This window comes from Pseudorca crassidens, chromosome 7, assembly GCF_039906515.1.
Source record: "Pseudorca crassidens isolate mPseCra1 chromosome 7, mPseCra1.hap1, whole genome shotgun sequence".
Lineage (NCBI taxonomy): Eukaryota > Metazoa > Chordata > Mammalia > Artiodactyla > Delphinidae > Pseudorca > Pseudorca crassidens.
The window spans coordinates 58,296,891-58,321,281 of record NC_090302.1 but is presented as its reverse complement, the minus strand read 5'-3'; the positions used below and the strand labels follow the sequence as shown (position 1 = coordinate 58,321,281).

The 24,391-nt window shown below is 38.9% G+C and overlaps 1 protein-coding gene across 35 annotated transcripts in view; it reads left to right on the top strand.

Moving 5' to 3' along the window:
• The window catches only part of PTPRD (protein tyrosine phosphatase receptor type D), a 2,145,367-nt gene that overhangs the window by 2,096,760 nt on the left and 24,216 nt on the right, over positions 1-24,391 (top strand). For all 35 annotated transcript variants that reach the window (XM_067744351.1, XM_067744350.1, XM_067744358.1 and 32 more), the window contains one exon: positions 471-625. In XM_067744351.1, coding sequence (XP_067600452.1) covers positions 471-625 — 155 coding nt within the window. The remainder of the gene's footprint in view (positions 1-470; positions 626-24,391) is intronic.

Here is a 24,391-nt window from a genome sequence, read left to right as displayed (position 1 = left end):
CTTCTTTTGAAAAACCGAATATCTCAGTGCTTTACTTAAATCTTGATTCTGCTGGCAACAATGAAGAGTGAAATAATTCTTTCACTATCGCTCAGCAGTTTTTCTCCTTGTCTGGAGATGTATCAGTAAATATGGAACTCTTGCTCTGAATGAAAGTCTCAGCGAATGAAGAAATAGTGAAGAAGGTGAAGAAGAACTAGTTCTTTCTGTAAAATGTAACAGGAGTGCTCTTGATAGTTAAACCTGAAAAATGAATGCTTCTCACCTAGGAATTTTGTCTTCCTGAGCAAATATTTGTCATTTACAAATTGCTTGAGGTTTATAACTCCAGAGTGTGTCTTCCCAAAGGATATAGGGTGGGGGAAGGAATTAAGATAGCACATCTTTGTGTTACTTCTTGCATGTTATTATTCATCATTACAACCTGAGGGTAGGAACACAGAATTTCAGCCAGTGTTCCTACTTCACAGAATGGTTCAAGTGAGAAGAGAGAAGTAAGACAATTCCAGTTCACCGCCTGGCCTGATCACGGTGTTCCAGAACACCCAACACCTTTTCTAGCTTTCTTACGGAGAGTCAAAACCTGTAACCCTCCCGATGCAGGTCCGATGGTTGTGCACTGCAGGTAAGAACCTCTGAGAGCATTTTTCTCTCAGTCAGAAGGTTTGTGGGGAGACAGAAAACTGAAGGATGCCTCATTGGATATTCTGTTTCCAACCTCTTGATACTCTGGGATAGCAACTGCCTTCGTAAAGAATACAGGTAGTCTTTTTTGGTCAAAGGAGGCCTCTACTAACATTAATAGGAAGGATTTGATACAGTGCATACCCGCCCTGGGAGATAAAGGCAACTATGATCCATGGTATTTTCTCTTTAGAGCAAAACTAAATATATTCTTTCAAAACATAATATATGTATGAATTGTTTGACAGGCTCTTGTGGGCTGGGCTGATACAACCTTTTTACTATTTATAGGAAAAAGTGCGGAACAAAATATTGATAATATTGTAAACATACAAGCTTAGAGAGATAATTTCTTACTGCATATTAGTATTCTCAAGTCACATATAGAAAATATACTATTTTGAGCTTTAAAATTTTATTTAATAAAATATATACGAAGATCTATAGTTCAGAAGAATTTATTTTATGTACTTGGAAGTAATGAACCCATATTTCTCTTGAAATGTATAATTTATTATTTTGTACTTTTAATTCTAACATTCTCTATATCATCGCTCAGATTCTACCGTATGTAAGTGTTCATACATTTTTAAAACTAAACTGATTTCTTCTAGTTTCCTGGATTCCTCTCAGGTATCATTACTAACAGATTATTAAAGATATCTAGTCAGATTCTGTTTCTTGCTATATAAATTACGGTTCATGTAACTTCATAAGACTTTTTTGTAACCTAAGTAATTCAAATATGAGAGAACACGGCTTCTTGCACAGATAAGTAAATTTATAGTTTGGAAGTACATAAAAGAGAAAAGGAAGCATCTATCATAAACCACTTCTATCATTACTTAATAGTATAACTTTCATTCACATCCCATATTATACTATAGCATAATGTAGTAGATCTTAGAAATAGGGTCTATTTTTATAAAAACTTGGGGACAATGGATGGATCAGAATAAAAGCAATAAAATTCACCTGACTAATCCATGCTAGAGGGGTAATTGTTAAACAATGGCCTGGCAAATTCCAAGCAAGATAATGTTTAATTTCTCTTTTCCAGCATTTTTCCCCAACAAAAACGAATAATAACATTACCTTATATTCATTGAGTATTTTACAAATTCCAAAGAACTCCCCCACGCTTTACCGTGTTTGATGTTCTTAACAATATGTCAGGTTGAGAAGAGAACATAAGAGAGGCTACAGGGTTTGATTCAAGTAAGATAGCTAAGAAGTTGGAGGTACAGTCAGCCTCACCTTATAATCAAGTTCTTGCTCCTCTTTAATCAGGACAGGGGCCTTTGAGGACCTGCCACTATGTTGCAGTTTTCTGCATGATTCTGAACCAGTATAAATTATTGTTATTAACTTGAGCAAATTATTATTAATTGAACAAATACTTTTGCATCATGAAATCAGATTTCTGGTTGGTTTCAGCAGGCAGTCTGTGTACTCTGTTATATATCTTTGCAGACCTCAAAGAGCCACTGAACCTGGTTACATGGTGCCCCTGCTCAGCACAAAATCAACTTGATTGTGAAGTTCACACACGAAATGGTTTCAGATGGAGTTTGGGCATAGGAGAGAAAACGGAGAGTTTGGCCTAACTCAAGAAATGTTGCCTTCATATGCCTACCGGCAAAAATGCAATTCACGCAGATGCATACATGCATACACACAGATGTATGTGTGTTTATGTACATACATACAAACACATATACATTATATATATATATATAAAATAATAGGAACAAAAATTAGGGAAACCTAACTTGGAAGTTTTCATTGAAAAGAAGTGTTATGATATTTGCACTCTATTTTGAAATATAGTACGTTCCCTCTTTCAAAATGTGCTTCCCACTTCTATAAATGAAAGTGGAAGCCCTGGAAAACTAAAATAAATAGAATGATAATTTTAAAAATTCAGTTTACCCTCTGTTGATCATAAGCAAGGTATAAGGCTTTATGATAGGTACTTGGAGGGCTCCAAAACACTTAGCAAGCAAGTAGGAGAGATAAGATAGCTATAATGCCTTATTCTGAGAAAATACATACTCTCCCCTCCAACACACACCCCGATGTTATGTTAAGCCACCTGGACTCGCCTCTGAGAGATACAGACAACTCAGGAGAAATAAAGAAACAGAGATTAATGTGGAGAGCTAATAGCTGCTGACATTTGGAAGTGCTATGCCTGAGGCTCCAGAGAAGCTAGTATTGAAACAAACAACAGAAGAGTTGGTATATTGGTGGAAGAAATTTGTTAGCCACTTTGAAACAGTGAAGGAAAGATGCAGCATAAGCTGAGCTCTGGGAAACGATCTGTGTTCATCCAAAGGTAACCTCACATGTCTGATAAGAAATCTTGGTCTCTTTGAGAGAGGCCGCATCCACACTGCGAACTTCCAAAGCATCCCGAATCTCTGACTTGGTTACCAGTATGTTAAAACCCAAGAGCATAATTTTTCTGACAGAGTGGCAGTGGACAGTCATTTGAGATAACAACTGCTCCTGTGGTATCCCAGAAATGCTGGTTTAAAAATCATCTCTAAGCAGGAAGGACAGTATGCAGAAAGTGACACTAGCCATGTCACAAAGGGACCCTGATTAGTTACCATGATCACGTTGCAGATAATCACAGAAAATACTCTGGAGTTTAAACACTGCATTTCATGTTGTGATTTCTCTCATGATGGACTTGAATTTTTTTCTCTGTAATGAAGAAGTAGTGGCAAAGTCAAAGTAAGTCTAAGCCTTCTGCCAAACAGATCCTGTGACAAAGGAAGAGTTTCTCAAAGAAGTCTGATGGTAGACAAAAAAAGAGGATGGGACTGGAAAAAGAGAAAATTCATTTTCCTCCAATAGTTTTTTTTTTTTTTTTTTTTTAAATATTTATTTATTTATTTAGTCTGTGCCAGGTCTTAGTTGCGACATGCGGGATCTTTAGTGGCAGCACGCGGTCTTCTTAGGTGCGGTATGCATGTGGGATCTAGTTCCCCGACCAGGGATCAAACCCGGGCCCCCTGCAGTGGGAGCATGGAGTCTTACCCACTGGACCACCAGGGAAGTCCCAATAGTTTTGTCTTAAGTAATAAACGTGACAGGGCTAAAAAGCCATTATGAATAAAATAAATTCTAACAATCAATAATAAAAAAGAGTTATGAGAATAGACTAGTGCAACAAGCAGAGACAAGACCTTGGAAGGTCAAGGAGAAGGATGGAGTCTACCGCATTCCTAAAAGAGGGAATGTCTGGTTCAACAGACATAGGAGAAAAGACCAACGCTAGCCATCAGTCACTTCATAAAGAACATGTAATCTCAACTTTAAGAGTGCACACTCTGGAGTGATAGACTGCCTGGGTAAAACTCTGGTTTGTTCGCTTATTGGCTGTGTGCCTCTGGGCAAGTTATTTCCTATCTGTTAGCCTCTGGTCCTTCACCTGTAAAATGGGGTAACACTACTCATAGCAATAAGAATTTGATGAAGATTAAATGAAATGATACACATAAAGCACTTAGGACAGGGCTTTTTATATAGAAGTATGCAAGAATGTTAAATTATTCGTATATTAATTATTGAGTGAGTTTTCAAAGATATATTTGTATTTCTAACTCTAGGGAGAAAAATTCAACATGAACTTGGATATTATCTCTATGACATGAGCCATCCATCCTATGAATAACTAAATGTTTATAAATATCCAAATATTTAATTGAATAGATTTTTTTAATTTAGATATTTTCCATCATGGAAATGCCATCAGCTGTTTTACAGTGACAGAGAACATGTTAAAGCTATGGGTTAGAATCTTTTATAATAACAAAGCTGTTCTCAGAAAGACCTGAGAAACCATTGAACTCTTAAAATGATGCTGTTGAGGATACATAGAAATTAATGCTGTGGTTCTTAAGGCCTTCAAGATAAAGACTGAATTTAGCATTACATTCACGGCCATTTATCATCAAGGCTGATCTCGCCCTTCATGCCTCACTGTGCACTCTCTCAGCCACCTCCCACGAGGTATACATTCCAAGTACTTTCATCTCTGGCTCTCGGCAAATGATGTTTATCCACTCTAGAATTTCACCTATTTCCCTTTTCTACCTGATGATGTGCAACCCTGATTCATAATCTAACTTAAATAGTACTCCCTATGTGTATTGCAAAGGCTGCAGACTGGCCTCAGATGATTTTGTTAATATACATGGTAATTTTTTTTTTAACTTCGAACTTGAATGACTTTAAGCTGCCATGCACTATCCAGTTTTCCAAACCCTCCCCACTCATATATATATATATATATTTTTTTTTTTTTTTTTTTTACACACAACTCAGCTCATCTATTTATAGGAATTGCTTCATCTTGTAGATGTTTGAGTCGAAACCCTGGAGAAAATTTTTAAGCTCATTCCCCATTCCTCTTCCCACAGGAAGAACTGAACCTTCTATCCTCTCAGCTCTCATCAAATAGTTTTACACTTAGCCTATTCGGCTGTCTGTGTGCAGATCACATGTGCCTTGCAGTCGTAGAGGGCATGGGCTATAGATTATGCACAATTGTATCTCAGCTCTTACATTGTAGTAGGTGCTCAGTAGTTGCTCGCTGAAGTTAAATTCCATATGGCGTTTCAGGAATCTTTTTACAGAAACAGTATGATAATTTCAAGGCTGGACTGGTTTTGGTTTTTGATTTTTTTAATAGGAGACTATATTTTTGTCTCCTTAATGTTGGAGTAATTTTTTTTTTACAACTTAATTATTTTAAATTGCCTTTATCTTTCTAATACCTGTTTCTGAATCCCTTTTTCTGCTACTGTACATTTTATGTCCTTTCCCACATGCCCTTCATTCCATGATTAAATATAGACATAGCTCTCTGCTTTTGTGTCACAATAATAGTTAAGGATATTGAACCCTTAATCGACATCAAGTAATCTTTCCTTTAACTGGAGAGGCCCTCCTCTAAGTGTTTTATGTGTGTGATTGCATTTTCCCCCAAACATCTATAGAGGTAGGAACCTTATTCTCCCATTGCACACATACAAAAGAAACACAGGCCAAGAAAAGTCAACTTAATTGCCTGAACTCTTGCCATTAGCGGTGCCAAAGCAGTTATGTGCCCCAGGCTGCCTGGCCGTATGGATCAAGTAAATTCTCCAGTTCATACATCACTTGATGGTCTTCAGCTTCTCCTCTGGCCAGCCACGTGGAGGGCCTTTCACTTTTAGACGTACCCTGATGACTTGGTCAGCAGAGCCACTCCTTCCTTTCTGACTCCACCTCACAGTGCATATTCTAGCCTTTATTTCACTCTTTCTATATCAAAGATGATTGCCAGCAAGTGAGTCTCTTCTACCACTCAGTCATTTTAACATAATCACAACAGCTACCAATTACTGAGCCATTACTGTTTTCCAAGCAACACTAAGCACTTAAGTGTTCACTCATTTAATCCACAAATCAATATATTTTACTTGTAAAGCACATTGAAGCACAGGGAGGTCATAGGTGATTTGCTCAAGGTCAAGCAGCTCATAAATTGAGGACTTATTTCAAAGTCCGTGACCTGCTTACCCACCATTATATCCAGTTCAGACTCTTTTTGTTGCAGAAAGTACCTTAGTTCCTTACGCATAACGTCTTACAGCATATGTGTTGACCACATGGTTGTCAGGCGGATATTTGCCATTATCTCTTTACAAATATCTACTCAGTGCTAGAGACATGCAATATTTTTTCTCTTTATTTATAAAATTTGGTCTTGAAAGAGACTAAGGGAGAGAAGTTTCAGGCTATTTTCACAGACCTTATACTTTACACTTCCCCATATTATTTCAATCTTCCTCTTAGAAAATAAAGACACTTTGTTTCTTTTTTTTTTTCCTTTTTGAGCCTTATTCTTTGTGTGTGTGTCTTCTTTTGTTTGTTTGTTTGTTTGTTTTTAGAAGTGGTGGTTTATATTCTGCTAGTACCAAAGGGATACAACAACCAATTTGCTAAGTAGTTGCTTCTTGTTAGGAGTGAATAAATTGGGATGAAGCTATAATTTCATTGAGTCAATTATAAAACCTTGACTCATGATACTAACTGCGAGTCACATTAACCCCTTTTAGGACCAGGGGAATATACTTTCTTCATAGGAGAAATGTATTCATTTATGAATAAATGTGAAAGAAGGATAGATCAAGACCCTCTACCCCTGCATCTGTCTTTTTTTTTTTTTTTTTTTTTTTTTTTTTTTGCGGTACGCGGGCCTCTCACTGTTGTGGCCTCTCCCGTTACGGAGCACAGGCTCCGGACGCACAGGCTCAGTGGCTATGGCTCATGGGCCCAGCCGCTCCGCGGCATGTGGGATCTTCCCGGACCAGGGCACAAACCCGTGTCCCCTGCATCGGCAGGCGGACTCTCAACCACTGCGCCACCAGGGAAGCCCTGCTTCTGTCTTTTAAATGAAACAATCCCAAGGGGAGTGAAATAGATCTTCTGAGGGTGATTTAAATATTTTACATCATAGAATCAAACCAGTCTTCAAAACTGAAAGGAACAGGGACTGTGGGCCAGAAGTAGATAATGTCCTAGAAGCATCAATGGGCCACTAAGGGTGACCCAGTAAAAATCAAATGACAATTTGGGGTTGCAAAGATTCCCAAGATCTAATCTTCATAATATTTTTTGACTTTATAGGTGAAAGCAGAACCAAGAAACTACTTAGATCATATTCATAGCATAACCACTTACTCCTAATTCCAGCCCAATATGGACAAAAGGGGCCTTTTCAAGGTCAAGGGATTTTGGAAAGCATTGCACATGAGCATAAAAATAAAAGACCTGTGATCCAAAGGAGCTAAGAGTGCTGTGGAAAAGTGTTTAATGCATTTTTAACCATTCATTCTAAATTCCATCCTTTATTCTTCCCAATGTTCCATTCAAATATCTCTTTAGATCAAAGACCATAAGTATTGCCAAAGCATGTGATAGTTTTGAGATGCTGACAAGTGTGAACCATAGACCCGTATTTTCCTTAAACCTGGGATTCGTTTTCATGTCTAACTAATAAGAGAAGCTGGCCTTCCACAGATGAAAGACTGGATTGTTTAAAGTACCAAGGTCTCTGGATAAGAAAACGGATGGAATATACAAACCATGTCCTTATTTATGGAAATATTTTAAGGAGAGGAGAAATAATTATACCTTGTGGAAACTATTATGCCCAGTTCTGTTCTTATATATCAATAACTCTGCATAAAAAAATTTTTAGTTTATGAAACAACATGGTGATACAAAACAGGAGGCCAGATCTTCAACATTCTGATGGCAGAATCCTATAAGAGAAAAATGCCTTACCTCCACTGAAATGGGTTAAAAATATTTGACTCAAAAAAAACATTAGGGGCTTCTCTGGTGGCGCAGTGGTTGAGAGTCCGCCTGCCGATGCAGGCGACACGGGTTCGTGCCCCGGTCCGGGAGGATCCCACATGCCGCAGAGCGGCTGGGCCCGTGAGCCATGGCCGCTGAGCCTGCGCGTCCGGAGCCTGTGCTCCGCAACGGGAGAGGCCACAACAGTGAGAGGCCCACGTACCACAAAAAAAAAAAAAAAAAAGAAAGAAAAAATTAAAAGAAATTGCACAGTGGCCCCCATAGATGTAAAATTTAAAACACACACTGAAGGAGTTTGGGGGGCTGTCTGGTGAAATGGAAAATTTGTTTGGAACAAAGCATTATAAAGGCAGTAGAGGAGAGGTGAGACCAGTATTATAAGAAACTAACTTCAAAGTCATATATTAGATCTATACTATGAGAAATCCCTTCCAGGGCAACTGAGAAACTATCACCTTACCATTCTCATTCCATCCCCAAGAGGAACAACCAAATCACTTTCGTGTAGGAATGTGACAATTTAAGAGCATCTTCCCACCATTTATTGGATTTAATCCTTATAAGCAGAATGGTAGGTTGCATTATTACCATCCTCACTAGACAGATAAGGAAATTGAGACTGAAAAGTCTCAATTTGCTATAGTGACTTGCTGTAGACCACATTTTTAACTAGTTTTATGATTCAAGGGGTGAGAACCCATGTTTTATGATTCAAGGTCTTCTCCTCTTACCTTAACTGCCATTCTCTATTTTGCTCAGTGTATGTTATACACATGAGAGCAGACCTGTCCTCAGCCAATAACAGAGCTGGCTTTTAGCAGACCTGAAAGCCCCTTTGGGGGCAGCACTGCATGGTGGTGAAGACTGTGCACTTGAAATCAGCTTTCTAGAGTTCAAATCTCAGCTGCACCATTTACTACATCTCTGGCCTTGGGCAAGTTAATTAACCTTTCTAAGCCTTGACCTCTGTTAAGTAAAGTGGGGATAATAGTAGTATGTCCTTTGTAGTATTGTTTATAAAGATTAAATAAGATATGTCTACATGATAATTAGCCAGCTATCAGCCACATGGAAGTCAATAAATGTTTCTATTTTTTGATGTTTTTATTATCATTAAAACACATTATGTGTTTTACCTCACATAAAATAGGTGGTTGTTTATATTGGCGTTATTATTGGAAAACAACAAAGAATACTATCAAACAACAAAGAAGAAACGTGAGCTTGACTTCTATGTAATTTGTGATTTAGAAGAATAGAAAATGAATGCGTGTGTGTGCATTAACCTAGAAAGTGAGTAGCAACTAGAATATTTAACACTTTAAAAATGCATAAGTACTGTAATAATTATTTAATTGAACTGGAAAAAAAATTCTTATTAGAACGGATTGTTACTGTAAGACCAGTTTTCTCAACCTCAGCACTGTTGACATTTGAGTCATGAAACTTTTGTTTTGAGGGACTGTCCTGTGCATTGCAGGGGGTTTAGCAGGATCCCTGGCCTCTGCCCACCAGATATCAATAGCACCCTCCCAACAGCTATGACAATCAAAAATGTCTTCAGTCATTGCTGAATGTCCCCTTGGGAGCAAAGTCACCCCTAGTTGAGAACCACTGCTATATGGCAATGAAACTGATTTTTGATTGTAGCAGAATGTATGTATCCAAGTGATAGCCCACCTCAAAGCTTTAAAGCTTGAAGAACCTTCTTTGAATGGCTCTCTTATTATAAGCATTAGGAAAACTTCTCTCTGAGACTTACATTAAGAATCACTTTTTAACTCATATAGGGAACTAAGCTCATTACTTAAAAAATCACCCAAAATATTCCCTACCTTGATCATCTACCATACAAACCAAAGACTTGGCTCTAGATGTCTCTTGGTACTTAAAAAATAAACAATTCCAACATCAGTAATTATCAGAGAAATGCAAATCAAAACTACAATGTGCTATCACCTCACACGGGTCAGAATGGCCATCATCAAAATGTCTGCAAACAATAAATGCTGGAGAGGGTGTGGAGAAAAGGGAACCCTCCTGCACTGTTGGTGGGAATGTAAATTGATACAGCCACTATGGAAAACAGTATGGAGATTCCTTAAAAAACTAAAAACAGAACTACCATATGACCCAACAATCCCACTCCTGGGCACATATCTGGAGAAAACCATAATCTGAAAAAATACATGCACCCCAATGTTCAATGCAGCACTATTTACTATAGCCAAGACATGGAAGCAGCCTAAATGTCCATTGACAGACGAATGGATAAAGAAGATGTGTAATATACAATGGAATATTACTCAGCTATAAAAAAGAATGAAATAATGCCATTTGCAGCAACATGGATGAACCTAGAGATTATCATAGTAAGTGAAGTAAGTCAGGCAAGAGAAAGACAAATATATGATATCAGTCATATGTGGAATCTAATTTTTAAAAAATGATACAAATGAACTTATTTATAAAACAGAAACAAATTTACAGATATCAAAAACAAACTTATGGTTACCAAAGGGGAAACATGGGGGAGGGATAAATTAGGAATTTGGGATTAATGTGTACACACTACTATATATAAGATAGATAACCAACAAGAAGCTGCTGTGTAGCACAGGGAACTCTACTTAACATTCTCTGATAACCTATATGAGAAAAGAATCTGAAAAAGATGTATATGGATAACTGAATCACTTTGCTGTACACCTGAAACTAACACAACATTGTAAATAAACTATACTCCAATTAAAAAAAAAAATCCACCTCCAAGGACAAAAATTTGCCACCATTAGGAAATTCAAAAGAACAGGCGATAGGCTTTTAACTCTGCTGCCAAAAAGGAGGTCCAAAAGTACTTTTGCACCATGGCAGCACTGCTGCAGTAAATCTTCAGCCTCCAAAGGTGGCTACTTTTAAAAGCCGTGCTCTTTGGGCTTCATCAATGCTGACCGTTTTTGCCAGGATATCAGTCACATTGCTTTGTGTCCATACTTGGTATGAACGTCTTGCATTCTGGCAGTTTAAAACAATAAGCTCTCGGAATGCCCCTAAGTGTCAGATGGCTCAGTGGCTGGCCCCTTTTTCAAAATCTACTGGAGGCCAAAATAAAAGATTAGATGGATAGAAGAAAAGTGAGTCATAATGTCTGACCCCCTGCCCAAGCTTGCAGGTCCTGAAATCCCTTGCTCTTTGATTTTTGGGGATAGATATTCCTGGGATAGCACACTGTGGGTTTGTTTTTTGTTTTTTGTTTTTGCGGTACGCGGGCCTCTCACTGTTGTGGCCTCTCCCGTTGTGGAGCTCAGGCTCCGGACACGCAGACTCAGCGGCCATGGCTCACGGGCGCAGCCGCTCCACAGCATGTGGGATCTTCCCAGACCAGGGCACGAACCCGTGTCCCCTGCAGGCGGACTCTCAACCACTGCACCACCAGGGAAGCCCAGCACACTGTGTTTTTAAATCACAGGTTTTATTGAAGATAAGTTTTTTGTGAAGTAAACACTTTTCACTTATATTTTTCTATACCTTTTTCCAAGAGGCCTGAGCAGTCTCTCTCTTCCCATCTCACCTCCCTCTATACTTCTACCACTTTCCCCCCTCCAAAAAAAAATCCTTCTCTATCTTTCATTCCATTGAGAGAGGGTCAGCAGTTGAGACTTTCACTGGCCAAAGTGGAGCTTGTAGTGTCTATGGTATATATCTAAGCAGGTAAAAAAGATGACCTAGATGAAATGGGCCATGATTAACTGTGGCTCTTTCATTTTAATGATAAAGGCTAAAGAGCTACTTGCTGGAATTCTTTTTGGTATTTGAAAGGCAAGGATTATGAGAATTACGATTATTACAAGAAAGTATTTTCTCTATTCTTTTTTTTCAGTTTGGGTTGGTTTTGAGCATTGCATCCTTTTTTTTTAATTGGAATCATATTTCTGTTTCTGATACATCTGTGTGTCATAGGAGGCAGCATCCTTTCTGAAATGGAGGGTATATCTATCACTTAACCATCACTGCTTACAAGTATCAACCCAAACTTAGAGGCTTAAAACTACCACAGCCTGTTATTTCTTACTATTCTGTGGGTCCACTTGGGGCTGGGTAGGGGTTGTCTGCTGTTATCTCCTGAGCTCTCCTTTGCAGTCAGCTAGAAGCACTGAGAAAATGGGGCCTCTCTGGCCCCACAGCCGTTCATCCTGGTCTGCTGGTCTCAGGATTCTGGGAATCAAAGGAGAAGCTTCTGAGGCCTTTTGAGGCCAAGGCTTGGAAGTCACATATCATCCCTTCCACCACATTCTTTTGCCCAGAGCAAGGCAGGGGCCAGCTTAGATTCAAGGAGTGGCCCTTGTTTCTTGATGAAGCAAGACTCTACTTCTTGATGAGAGAAGTAGCAAATAATGTGTGACCTCATTTGTTCCACCACTGAGTTCCATGTTGCTGAACATTATTTACTTGACGGATGGAGCTCTTCTCCCTCCTCTACCCTCTCATCAGCTTGGCTAAGTCCACTGTGGATTTCCCTCCTGAGGCTGGATGAGATGAGCAAAGCGCCCCCCAAGTATATCCCAAAATACAGAGTTGTTGTTTTTTTTTTTTTTTTTTAATATGTGAAATAGTTTTTTTTTTTAGCTTGTGTGGTGGGAGAAACTCATACTCTTTACTCCCATTCCATCCTGTCTCAGAAATATTTCCTTTACATCTTCCCGTAATTTAGGATTTATTAGGGTTTTAATAGGCTTCTTAAACTCAAAAACTAAGGGAGCAGGGTTTACAGTGAATCGTAGACCTGGAAAGGACATTTCAAGCCTCCCAGACACTCTCCCCCCGTTTCTCTCTCTGCATCCTCTCCTCGCTATCCCTTCCCACCCCCTTCCCTTCCCTCGCCACTCCTCTTTAATTTCAGAGATAGGAAAATAAAATGAGGACCAGGAAAGTTGACAACTTTCCCATAGACTCTTGCTGGACTCAAGTCTACTGACTGCTGGTCCAATACGTTTCGCAGTGTATTATAGTCCTTTTAATTGTGTTCAGATTAGTTTGGTTAAGGAGTCCCTAACTTTTTCTAGCTAAATTAGGAAAATAATCACCTGTATAATGGCAGGAGGCACTATGGTTGGAACCAAGATGATCAGAGCAGATAACTTTGATGCATTAGAGCCAATTAAGTATGACAGATCTTGATGATTATGACTGATTGACAAAAGGGCTAGTGCGTAGCTGGGGAGTACTCTGAATGTGCTGGGCGCCCAGGTGGTCAGTAAGGCCAGGGCAGCAGAAAATGGTAGAGCAAGGCCAAGAGAGAGCAGGAGAGAATGTCCGAGAGAAACTCGTCCTGCTTTGCAGTGATGCCTGGAGCCATGATGGTGGAAATCACTTCAGGCCACTAAAAACGACTTTACATGCTGTCTTGGCAGCCCTGCTCTGGTTCGCAGTGGCTGCTTTGTGTATGTGCCGCTCCCATGGGAGCTCTAGCCTGGCTGTGCATGGCAGTAGCGTGAGCTTTGATAGTGGCCATATGCCTGGGAGGCTTATCATCTACAGCTTCCTCATTCCAGGCTCCAGCCAAGTACAGCAGATGCTATTGTTACCTCTTCTATTGAATTAAAGTAGGAAGCAGAGAGAGAGAGAAATTTGTCAATATTGTTTTTCTGCTGGAACCGAAATAAAAACTGTGTGGTATATTGTCCGATAGCAGCCCATGTGCCAAATCCCCATTTTGTGTAACACACTTACATAAGATAAGAATCTGCCCTTATGTTTCCTAACATAATGTAAATGACCTTCTTCCTTCTACTGTAGACGTGTTACAATTATAGCCATTCAGACTTCTCAACTTGGATCTGTGCTGTTTACTGCACTTGCAAACCCTTCGCCTCAGACCATGCCATCTGCTGGGATCACTTGTGTTTCCTTCACACACTCACAGGGTTTGCTTTGTACCTGAAATCTAACTGTGCAAAACTCTGAAATCTTTCATGTAAATAAACAAATGTTTAGCAAGTATTTTTAAACCCTTTACTTGACAAGTAGCATTAGCAAGGTACATTTGCATTTCTAAAGTAAGTACAGCTGCTGAGAGAATTTCTCGTTGCAGAAACGTATGAAGTGACACCAGAATCAGAAGAGAATCCCTTTTGAAAGAAAAGCCTGCATGGATAAATGATCTCTGTGCTGCAGACAAACTAAATGATAATAAATTAAGCTAACAGAAAGGTTCTTTTTGGACATAGGACATATCTGGTTGGGGGTAGGAGGATAGTCTTAAGACTCTATGTCACTGGACACCCACCCCTTACTATCCTATCAAAACTTTCTTTCAGCCCAAATATGAAACTGATGAGCCTACAAAGTCCCTGTTGGTCTCCTCTATATTTCTCACTGCTGTGCTCTCATCAGCCTGGTTAGGTACAATATGCATTTCCTTCACAGAACGGGATAAGAACAACACCCACAAATGTAACCCAAAATACAGGTTCTTTTGTCAATCTATGCAATAAGTAAGAAAGGAGAAGAAAAGGCCATTTAATTTCTTCCAGAACTGCTACCTGATTTTTTGCCATTGTCTCCTGGTTTTTTATTTTCTGATTTGTTTTTTCCTCTTGAATCCATAACTACCCCCAGATTTGTATATAAGAGATGTGGGTTGGAGTGCCTTTTTCTATCTGTAAGTTTTGACCTCACTGCTGTGGTCTCTGTCCATAAAGAACAGGACTAAGTGGGCAGAGCCCCTCTTGCTACTGAGATAGGGCTGTTGCCCTGCCTGTTGCCTGAAGACAGATTATTTGAGGATGCTAGGATTTTGATTACACTATCCTTGAAGTTCAGGTTGAATATTGTAAATGAATATAGAATGTAGATATACAAAAGATGCAACCTCAGTAGGTCACAACGGTAAGCCTCTAAATTTTATCAAGAGCCAGGGTTATCAGATTTTAATGTGGACAAAAGAGGACCATAAATCATCTCAAAATATGAGGCATGTTTCATACACGTGCTAGAACCCCAGTAAAAGTCAAACTCTTCCTAAAGTAGTGCATACATAGTAGGGAATGTAAAAGTGCAAAGTAATAAATGAAGCTTAATGCTTTCCTGGATCTTAATGCTTTCCTTCTAAGTGTGTGTTATTAAGAAAAACCAGAATTCTATGACTCTCACCGCATATTTAGCTTTCAGGCTAAGAAATGGAAATTGCATACATAGAAAACTAAGAGATATTCTACTGCCCTAAGACTATGAGAGCCCATACAAATCACTTAACTGAGTTTCTATTTCTCTAGGAAAGTAGAGTACAATCTGGTCATTTGCTAGAGCCATCTTCTCTACAAGGGAAAACTGCATAAAATTTGGTAGATTAAATGCTTATTTACTCACGGTGATGATGATGGTGATGGTGATGGTTAGGAATTTTGTGGTTTTATGGAAAGCGTAATAAGAAATTTTCTCTGACTACCTTCAAATTCAGTCCCAACTTGGGTTCACAGGTGATCAATCATTCTAGAGAAAAACAAATTCCATATGATCTCTCTTATATGTGGAAATCAAAAATGAAAACAAAAACAAAACACTGCAAGCTCACAGATACAGAGAACAGATTGGTGATAGCCAGAAGGGGGGTGGAAGTTAGGGAAATGGATGAAGGGGGTCAGAAGGTTAAAAATACAAATGAAAATTTTAAAGCCTTCCTTTGTCAACCTACACCCAACTCCAATTCTAATCAATTGAGCAGAGAGCCTTTCTAAGTCTGGACTTTTGCTCACCACTTACATTTGATGATGTTGCAAACCACAAAAATTCTTTATAACCTATGGTTAACATTTTATCCCTCCTTTGTGTGTCTGGAAATGATTGACCTGGCTTCAGACTATTTTCTCTGATGTATTACAGCCTGAAATTCACTTGTTGTCTTGGTTCAATTAAACTCAAACTTACTGGTTTGTAGGGTACAATAGTAAAGCCACAAGCTTAGCAAAACCTTTTCAGAATTCAGGAAGAAACTCTGTGAATGTAGTCCAGTTACAAGAGTTACAAGAGTCCAGTACATTATATATGCCTTTGTTGTTGTGTTTATATTTCCTAAAGGCTTAGGAATAAACACATTTCTAAAAATCTGAGATAATAATTCTGCATGGATGTCTTTTTTAGAATGAATCTTTGTGGCATACATAAGGTACAAAGGTACAACAATTCCTAAGGTGGTCATCATACCTTTTGCTGGATTTTCAGCCTATGTTTCCATATGGATAATTTTATCAAGTAGCACTTCTGGAATTATCACTTAGTTCCACCTGTCTTTTTAAAGCTGCATCACATCACAGTTTGGCTATGACATAAAAACTTAGGTCGAATTTTAGCTATTAGAACTAGGTTAATGGTTATAAACAACTTCTTCTTTGTTATTTCTTACCCTTGAGGGACCCTACATTTGGAAAAAAACTTTATATTAGGGGGATTAAAAAGAGGCCATTTTAACTACTCTTTTTGTTTGTTTGTTTGCGGTACGCGGGCCTCTCACTGTTGTGGCCTCTCGCGTTGCGGAGCACAGGCTCCAGACGCGCAGGCTCAGCGGTCATGGCTCACGGGCCCAGCCGTTCCGGGGCATGTGGGATCTTCCCGGACCAGGGCACAAACCCGTGTCCCCTGCATCGGCAGGTGGACTCTCAACCACTGTGCCACCAGGGACGCCCCCCCTACTCTTTTTTAGTTTGGACATTTCCAACAAACCCACGGAGTAGAGAGAATGTATAATGAACCCCCAAGCACCTATCACCCAGCTTCAGTTATCAACATTTCAGGCAGTGTTTATTAAATGGCAGTTCACTTTCTGTTTTTCAAAAGAAACTCATTACATAACTGCTATTCAACATTTGAGGTTTTAATAACCTGAGCAGCCTTATCTCAGGCAAATGTTCAAATTCCATGGACATATTTAATGTAAAAGGCACTCATTACCACTTTCTGAGCTCCAGGTTAAGTACTCCTGGACTATATCTCTTATGCTACTAGAATCTGTTACCCACACTGCTTTTCTAAGTCTAAAGTCACATGGCATCAAGTTTTAAAATGATTCCAGACTATGGAAACCATGTCCCTCTAGGAAGAGCTTGTTCCCAAAACTGTCCTTAGTAAATTTTGGCTTACAGACTTTTTTTTTTTTAAGTCAGCACTTTTATTTTGAAATTAACTGTTTTTTTTTTTAAGGCTCAGTCCATCCTAAGCCCTACCACTGTTATTTAACATCCATGCTTCATACTCCCCTGACTAAAGCTGACTTCTTTTGATCTGTGAAAGTAGAGCTGGGTTCAGAAATGATTAGCTACCTGATTTAGAAAAAAGAAAACAGAAGAGAAATAGAAATAGCAGTTTTACAAATCCGAATTTGACCAGTTCCCAAACAATTATTGGCATACGTAATCTGACACATGATTTTCATACCCAATCTGGGTTCTACAAGAAGTATAAACAGGGTCTATGGAAACAGAATTAACGGTTTGAACATGAGAAGGCCAGTCACTCAGAAAATTCAGGATACCCCATCAATGTATATGCACTTTAAACCCTGAGTTGTTACTGGATGTTATGTGGAAGACATTTTCTATAGTCAAATAAGTAAGGGTTAAACTAAGTTAAATTGTTTTACAACAGAGTTTCTCAGCCCTATAAAATATCATTTCCATTGTGAACTTCCAAGAGGGAATTTCTGAAACCTATTTAAACATGGAACTCTCCCCCCCTCCCCGCCCCCGCCGCCACCTTGAATTTTCTCAAAGTACTCTAGGAAGTGCTATCATATGAGATAATTTGCCTCATGGTGATAAAACAGGACCATGAACTACTAAGAGTAATTGTCTAGTAAATCAGTAAATAAAATGTATAGATAGGGGGTCCCTGGTGGTGCAGTGGTTGAGAGTTCGCCTGCCGATGCAGGGGAGACGGGTTCGTGCCCCGGTCCGGGAAGATCCCACGGCTGGGCCTGTGAGCCATGGCCGCTGAGCCTGCGCATCCGGAGCCTGTGCTCCGCAACGGGAGAGGCCACAACAGCGAGAGGCCCGCGTACCGCAAAAAGAAAAATGTATAGATAAATATAATCAATAAATATTTATTAAAACTAAACTGTGCAGAGCTTCAAGCTATTGAGTATGGAGAGGGAACAGTGTGGCATCTTCCTCAAAGAGCTTATAGCAACCTATATGGAACATACCTAAAACAATCAAGGCCGTTCAGAAGAAACCTTGATGTATGTATCCAGTTAAGACTTGGTCATTTAGAGAAAGCTTCATTAAGGCAAAGAAGCCTAAGAAAGTATGTATTCAGTTAATATTACCTTCAAATATATAATTGTATATTATATTAATTCATTAGTTTTTAAATTTAAGACTAAGAATTTTGAGTATGACATATGGTTAGTACATTTAGTGTATTTAATATAGACAAAGAACTTAATGGTTTTGCAGCAACTTAAGTATTAGAATCCTCCTAGATTTTTACAAATTATTTTCCATTTATTTACAGTTATCTTACCAATGCCTAACACAACTGTATTTTTGAGGGAGTAATGGAACACTTTTAGTAAGTCTTCCCAAAGCATTTAACTTAGCTTTCACAGAAACAACTCTTATTTTGTAATCATATCTCATTAGTTTAATATGTTCTTAATTAAATTATTTAACTAAAATAACTGATTATTTTGGAATAAATACCACGGCATCACAAAAGAACATAGATATCCTAGAGAATAGCCTCCTAGCCTACGGCAGACCTGGTGCAGTGAGCAACAGACTGGGGCTTTTTGGAGGAAAGCGAAATTTGGGTGGATTGGTTGGTAAATGGAGATCAGATAAGAAAATGCATATTAATATGAATTAATCCATATGCACATATTAAGAAACAAATGATGGAACAAACAATAATCGCTACTTGAGGTAAGGGAAGTAATTTGCATTTCTAACAAATTTCCAGATGATACTGATGCTGCTGGTCATGGGGCTGCACTTTGAGAACCACCAGATTAGATAATCTCTAATGTCCCTTCCAAGTCTCAGATCTGGTTCAGTTGTATGTGACTTTTTTTTTCCCTCAGAGGATAGAAATCAGAAATAAGATGGAATATTAGTTTCATAAATGCACCAGTGTAAGTCTTTAATATAAACCATGTAGGAGCAGGAAGGCTGCATATCTCCTCTGCTATTAGGCTAAATGAATTCAAATATTCAACTCTAGGTCCTTAATTCATAGGAAAAGGAAGTAAGGAAATTAACATTTATCAAGAATTTGTTAGTTAAAAGACATTTTGCCAACAATAGCCTTATAGGAACCTTAAGGAATGGGTTTACATTTTACAGATGAGAAAACTGAGGGAGGATAAATAAATGATGAAATATCATACATCTTGCAGTTGGAAAAGCCAGATTTTTAATCTGTAAAATTCACGCTCTTTCCATTTGCTAAACTGCCTCCTCATAAAACAAGCATATCACATCAGACTACTTTCCCTGTCACACTTACGTGAAAATAAAATAGTTTTTTTCAATTTGGCCAATACTTATGATGTTTCAGTTATTCCAGTAAAAAGTGAACCTTCAAGAAAAAAATTGGCTTTTTAAACGTGGTGAGTATGTAATTCCACGGGCAAAAACTGAATTTCTTCCCCAGACTGTAACATCCAAATCTTAGAGATATGAGATGAGAAATGGTGTATAGGAGTTCACCATTGCATCCCTCTCCTCTGGGCTATGCCCACAGGAAACAGACACTCAGCAGGTATCTGATGGATACGTGAACATTGAGCGAAAATATCAGTATCCAAAGCGATACCACGGGCCAAGCCGTACAACAATGCGAAATGGTATAATCTGTGTTGTGCAGGTAAAAAAGGATAATAAAGCATAGTGGCAGTATTCTTAAATGCCAAATAAAATGGTTTCCATAGTTACTTGGTTGGGGGAGAGGATCAGATTTTTGTGGGTACCCAGCCCCATAGGCTACTTTACTTTACATTTACATACTTTACAGGCTTTGTACATGTTGAGTCTGGGACTTGCATTCTAATTAGCGTTATGTCTGGCGTTCATGGAAATGTATGCTGCATCCCGGAGAATTATCGGGGTAATGAGCATCCCATTCCCAATATCTTCCTCCCTATATGAGGTAGATTAAGTCTGCAAAGAGAAGCATTTAGTACCCCCAGAAAGGGAAGCACCATACAGTGTCCCTGATGTCAAGAAAAAGTTCATTTTCTTTGAATGGGTTCCTTACTAAGGAACAGTTTGCTCATCTCTGATCACCACATTCCCTCTGTCTCCAAACAGACAGGAAATAAAACGGGTGTTGCTCTTCTCAAAGGCACGATATTTGCTGCTTATATGGTCTCTAGTGAATCCGGCCCTTGGTTTACCCCTCTTCAGGGGATTCCAGTCCACTAAGGAAAGCAGCTTGGGGTCCCCAGATTGGCCTAGACTCCATGAGCGAGGCTGCTGAGGCATTTGATACAATGAACATTGCCAAGCTGTTCATGTACCTCTTGGGGAGCTGCTAAAATGAGGCATTGCCTTTGAAGAGAATCTCCCAGAGGAAATAGCTCTGACTTCAACAAACCTGTATTCCTCTTCTGGTAAGGTTAAGGAAAGCAGCTTGTCTAGAGCAGTGATTGTAGAGCAAAAGAGTTGGTGTGTCCCCAGAAACTCTCCCCTCTAGAGAAAGGATTATCTGCACAGCAAAGTGATCTCACAGCATGTTTTTTTTTGCGGTATGCGAGGCTCTCACCGTTGTGGCCTCTCCCGTTGCGGAGCACAGGCTCCAGACGTGCAGGCTCAGCAGCCATGGCTTACGGGCCCAGCCGCTCCGCGGCATGTGGGATCTTCCCGGACCGGGGCACGAACCCGTGTCCCCTGCATCGGCAGGCACACGCTCAACCACCGCGCTACCAGGGAAGCCCCCTCACAGCGTGTTTGATTCCTCCTGACTAGTGCTGGTTATGGCAGGCTTCTCAGGTTCTATCTATATAGTTTGGTATATAGATATCCTTGAGCCAATCTTTCAGTAGACTAAGTGCCCTGTCGGTTACTCAAATGTAGTAATTTATAAGTTTCTTTAATAAATTTTCAGATGCTGCCACTCATCATCCCTATATTTGAATGCTTATGAATATTTCTATATAATTATATTTAATACTGTAAACTGTAAATGCTGTAATTTCCTTTGACCTATGTTGCAGTTAGAGATATTACTTGATCAGTGCTCTCAATGATTCATTTGATGCACACGTATTTAGTTAATTGGGTTTTTTTTTTTTTCCTGCCTGTGTTTATATATAATATACTCTATAAGGGAAAAGAAATCAGTCTCCTCACAGCTGAGTCTGGTAAAAGTGCAATTAGGTTCTATCAGAACAAACAGCTGTCAATAATGAGTTCCGAATTAAAATTACTAGCAAAGAAAGGAATCTAGACATCTGCAGGAAATGTGAAAATATTTTTATAACCAAATAGCTGAGATCTGGACAGGGGTATCACTGAGTTTTCTCAGCTGTACCTGCAGTGTATTTTGAAATATTCCCAGACTGAAAGAACACTCAAATTCACTGCATAAACTAAGCTGCATATATTTTTTTTTTAATGTTGGCTGCCTTTGAACAGTGTGTATTTTGATTTCATGTAATCAGCATGAACACTTTCTGTTTCAAAGTATTTTGCTGTGCCCCCGGTCATAAAATGAAGCTTAAAAATAGTTCTGTTATCTTTGAATTGTGTCTTTCCAATCAGGGTTCTATTGCTTGGATATTTTTCTTTCTGTCTTTGGAAAAAATACTTTTGGGTCTATTACACGGTATCTGATTTGTTCGTATTGGGGTTGTTTCCTGCAAAGAAAACTTGCAAGGTGGGCTTTTGGCATCTGAGGTTTATTACAAGATAATTCCATGCATTTTCAGGTATCTGGAGATAGTAAAGTATTTGGCCTTTAAAAAAAAAAGCAAGTCACACATTTTTGTAAGCAGACTTTGTGCTCTCCCCTTTGCATTTAAGTTTTAAGTCAGTTAGGTTAAAAAAACCTATATAAGAATGAAAGATCAAAATTTTTTCTTTAATTTATGTATATGAACACACATATACACACACATGCATAGATAATTAGGAGTATATTTGATAATCTTTTGGCCCTCAATTACTTATAAAAATATTAGAAGAGGAGTGCCTCTGTAGCCTTGTTACCCGAAGTATGGCCCATGAACCAGCACATCAGCGTCACTTTGGAGCTTGTTGGAAATGCACAATCTTGAGTTCCTCTCCAGACTTACTGAACTGGAATCTCTAGGGCAGGGCGCAGGAATGTATGTTTTAATACTGCCTAGGTATGTGTACAGATCACTTGGATAGACATATAATGCATAAATGCCTACTGATACATCACATGGTGATTGATACATAGGAGAGGAATCTCTCATTTTGAATTTATTGAATTGAATTATATTACCTTTCATCGCTTTGGTGTCACAGTCTTGTGACTGTTTTCCATCTTCCACTATTACCCTGAATGAGAGGCAAACCCTCTCCTTTCTACTCCTATCCTCAAATGTGACAATTATGGCATTCTAAATACACTTAATACCAGTTTTCACTAATTAAGTAGTCATCATGTATGAATACTACACTTACTGAAAGTCATCCATCTATCTGAAACAGAGCTGACATCAGTATAACTAGTTCATACATAGGTACATGAACATCTATCTTGACAATGCTTCAAAAGCCACTTAATTCCTTTCTCTTCGGGGAGTTGAATAGCATGGGAGAGCTAACGTTTCATTAATAAAGGACAGTTATAGGCACAGCTTAGACCCTTTTTGGACCAACATTGTTGCAGCCTAAATCGATAGAATCATGGACCTTGGGTCGGTCTTGGGAGCTCTAAGGAAAACTGTCGTCTTGTTTTCAATAAAATTCCATTGCTAGAAGCATGAGTCTGGGAAAGAGGAGACAGGGACCCAAGTCTTAGCTCTGCTAATAACAGTCACATGATCCTGGTCAAATTCCTAACCCTGCCTAGGTCTCAGTTTCCTCCTTCAAAAAATCTAAGTAGGCTGAGGAGTTAGATGAGGCAATGAGCAGTACTGATGCATTAATTCAGAAACCTGTGAGTTTAAGAAGCCAGATCAGGCCTCTGGAAACACCAACACAAAGGCCTGCTGAAGGACTGCAGGATGATACAAATAAGTGAAGCAGACCCTGACATTCGGTAAATTGTACTGAGACTGAGATTCTCACTGCCTTAAAAAACCTTGTGTGAATCAAACAAAAGGACTAAATAAAACAGAGCTACCAATTTGTAACCCCTGATAAGAGCCTTGAAAACCACTGGACAATTTATGTTTATATGAAGATAATCGCATTTTAAAAAAGCAAAAACACAAAACCAGACCCCCCCAAATCTCGTCCGTGTGGGAAAACACAGATATACTTTGCAAAACAATCGAAATAAAGTTGCTAAAGTGTGAATATTTTCCAAATACCTTTCAGTAGCTGTTCTGTTTGACTCTCTTTTAACCTGAGACAAGGGTAACAGCATTTATGTTGCTAATGGTGAGCCTGCTGTGTGATCTGAACAGGTTGTAAACATCGTAATCTACATGATTGGTACTTTCTTTGGGTTGAGCAGCACGCAACCTGTGCAGTTTTATTTGGCAGCCCTCGTTAATGGTTGTATCCACTCTCAAAATGTGGATAATTTTGTGTCATTCCAAACAAAATTTAGAATATGGATTGAACCGATATGGCCATTTACAAAGAAAATTTCAGTGAAAAAGATATAGTTCCTCATAATTCCATAGCATTACTCAATTGACCTCATTCAGATTCAAGTCAACTACCAATTATAAGAACCAGCTGAGTCTGTTTTATCTCTGCCTAATGGCCTCCTCTATCCATCTGTAAAATAAAACCTGCTATGGCATATTCAGGTGTTCTTTATATAAACATATTAGCCTTCTACTTTATCTTGAGCATCACATTTTAAGAATAATAAGGAATGTGTTTGGCAGATAACGTTGGGACAGAGCCAAGATTATACAGAAAAGTCTTTGGAGGATTTTTGAGTCAATATATTTGGGGGAAAAAGTCAGATTAGACCCATGTGGATTTTTGGTTTTTATAGGCGTAATTCATTTTAAGAAATCCCCCTTCACCCATCTGGAAAAATAAAATGCCCTGAGGGAATATGATGGGTCTTGACCTCTCAATATTATAGACTAGGATCCTTGTCAGGTCAGTTGTTCTATGCTTAGTCTCTGCTTATTCTCTGCTGATGAAGAGTGAACTTTTGATCATCAGAGGATGCCACC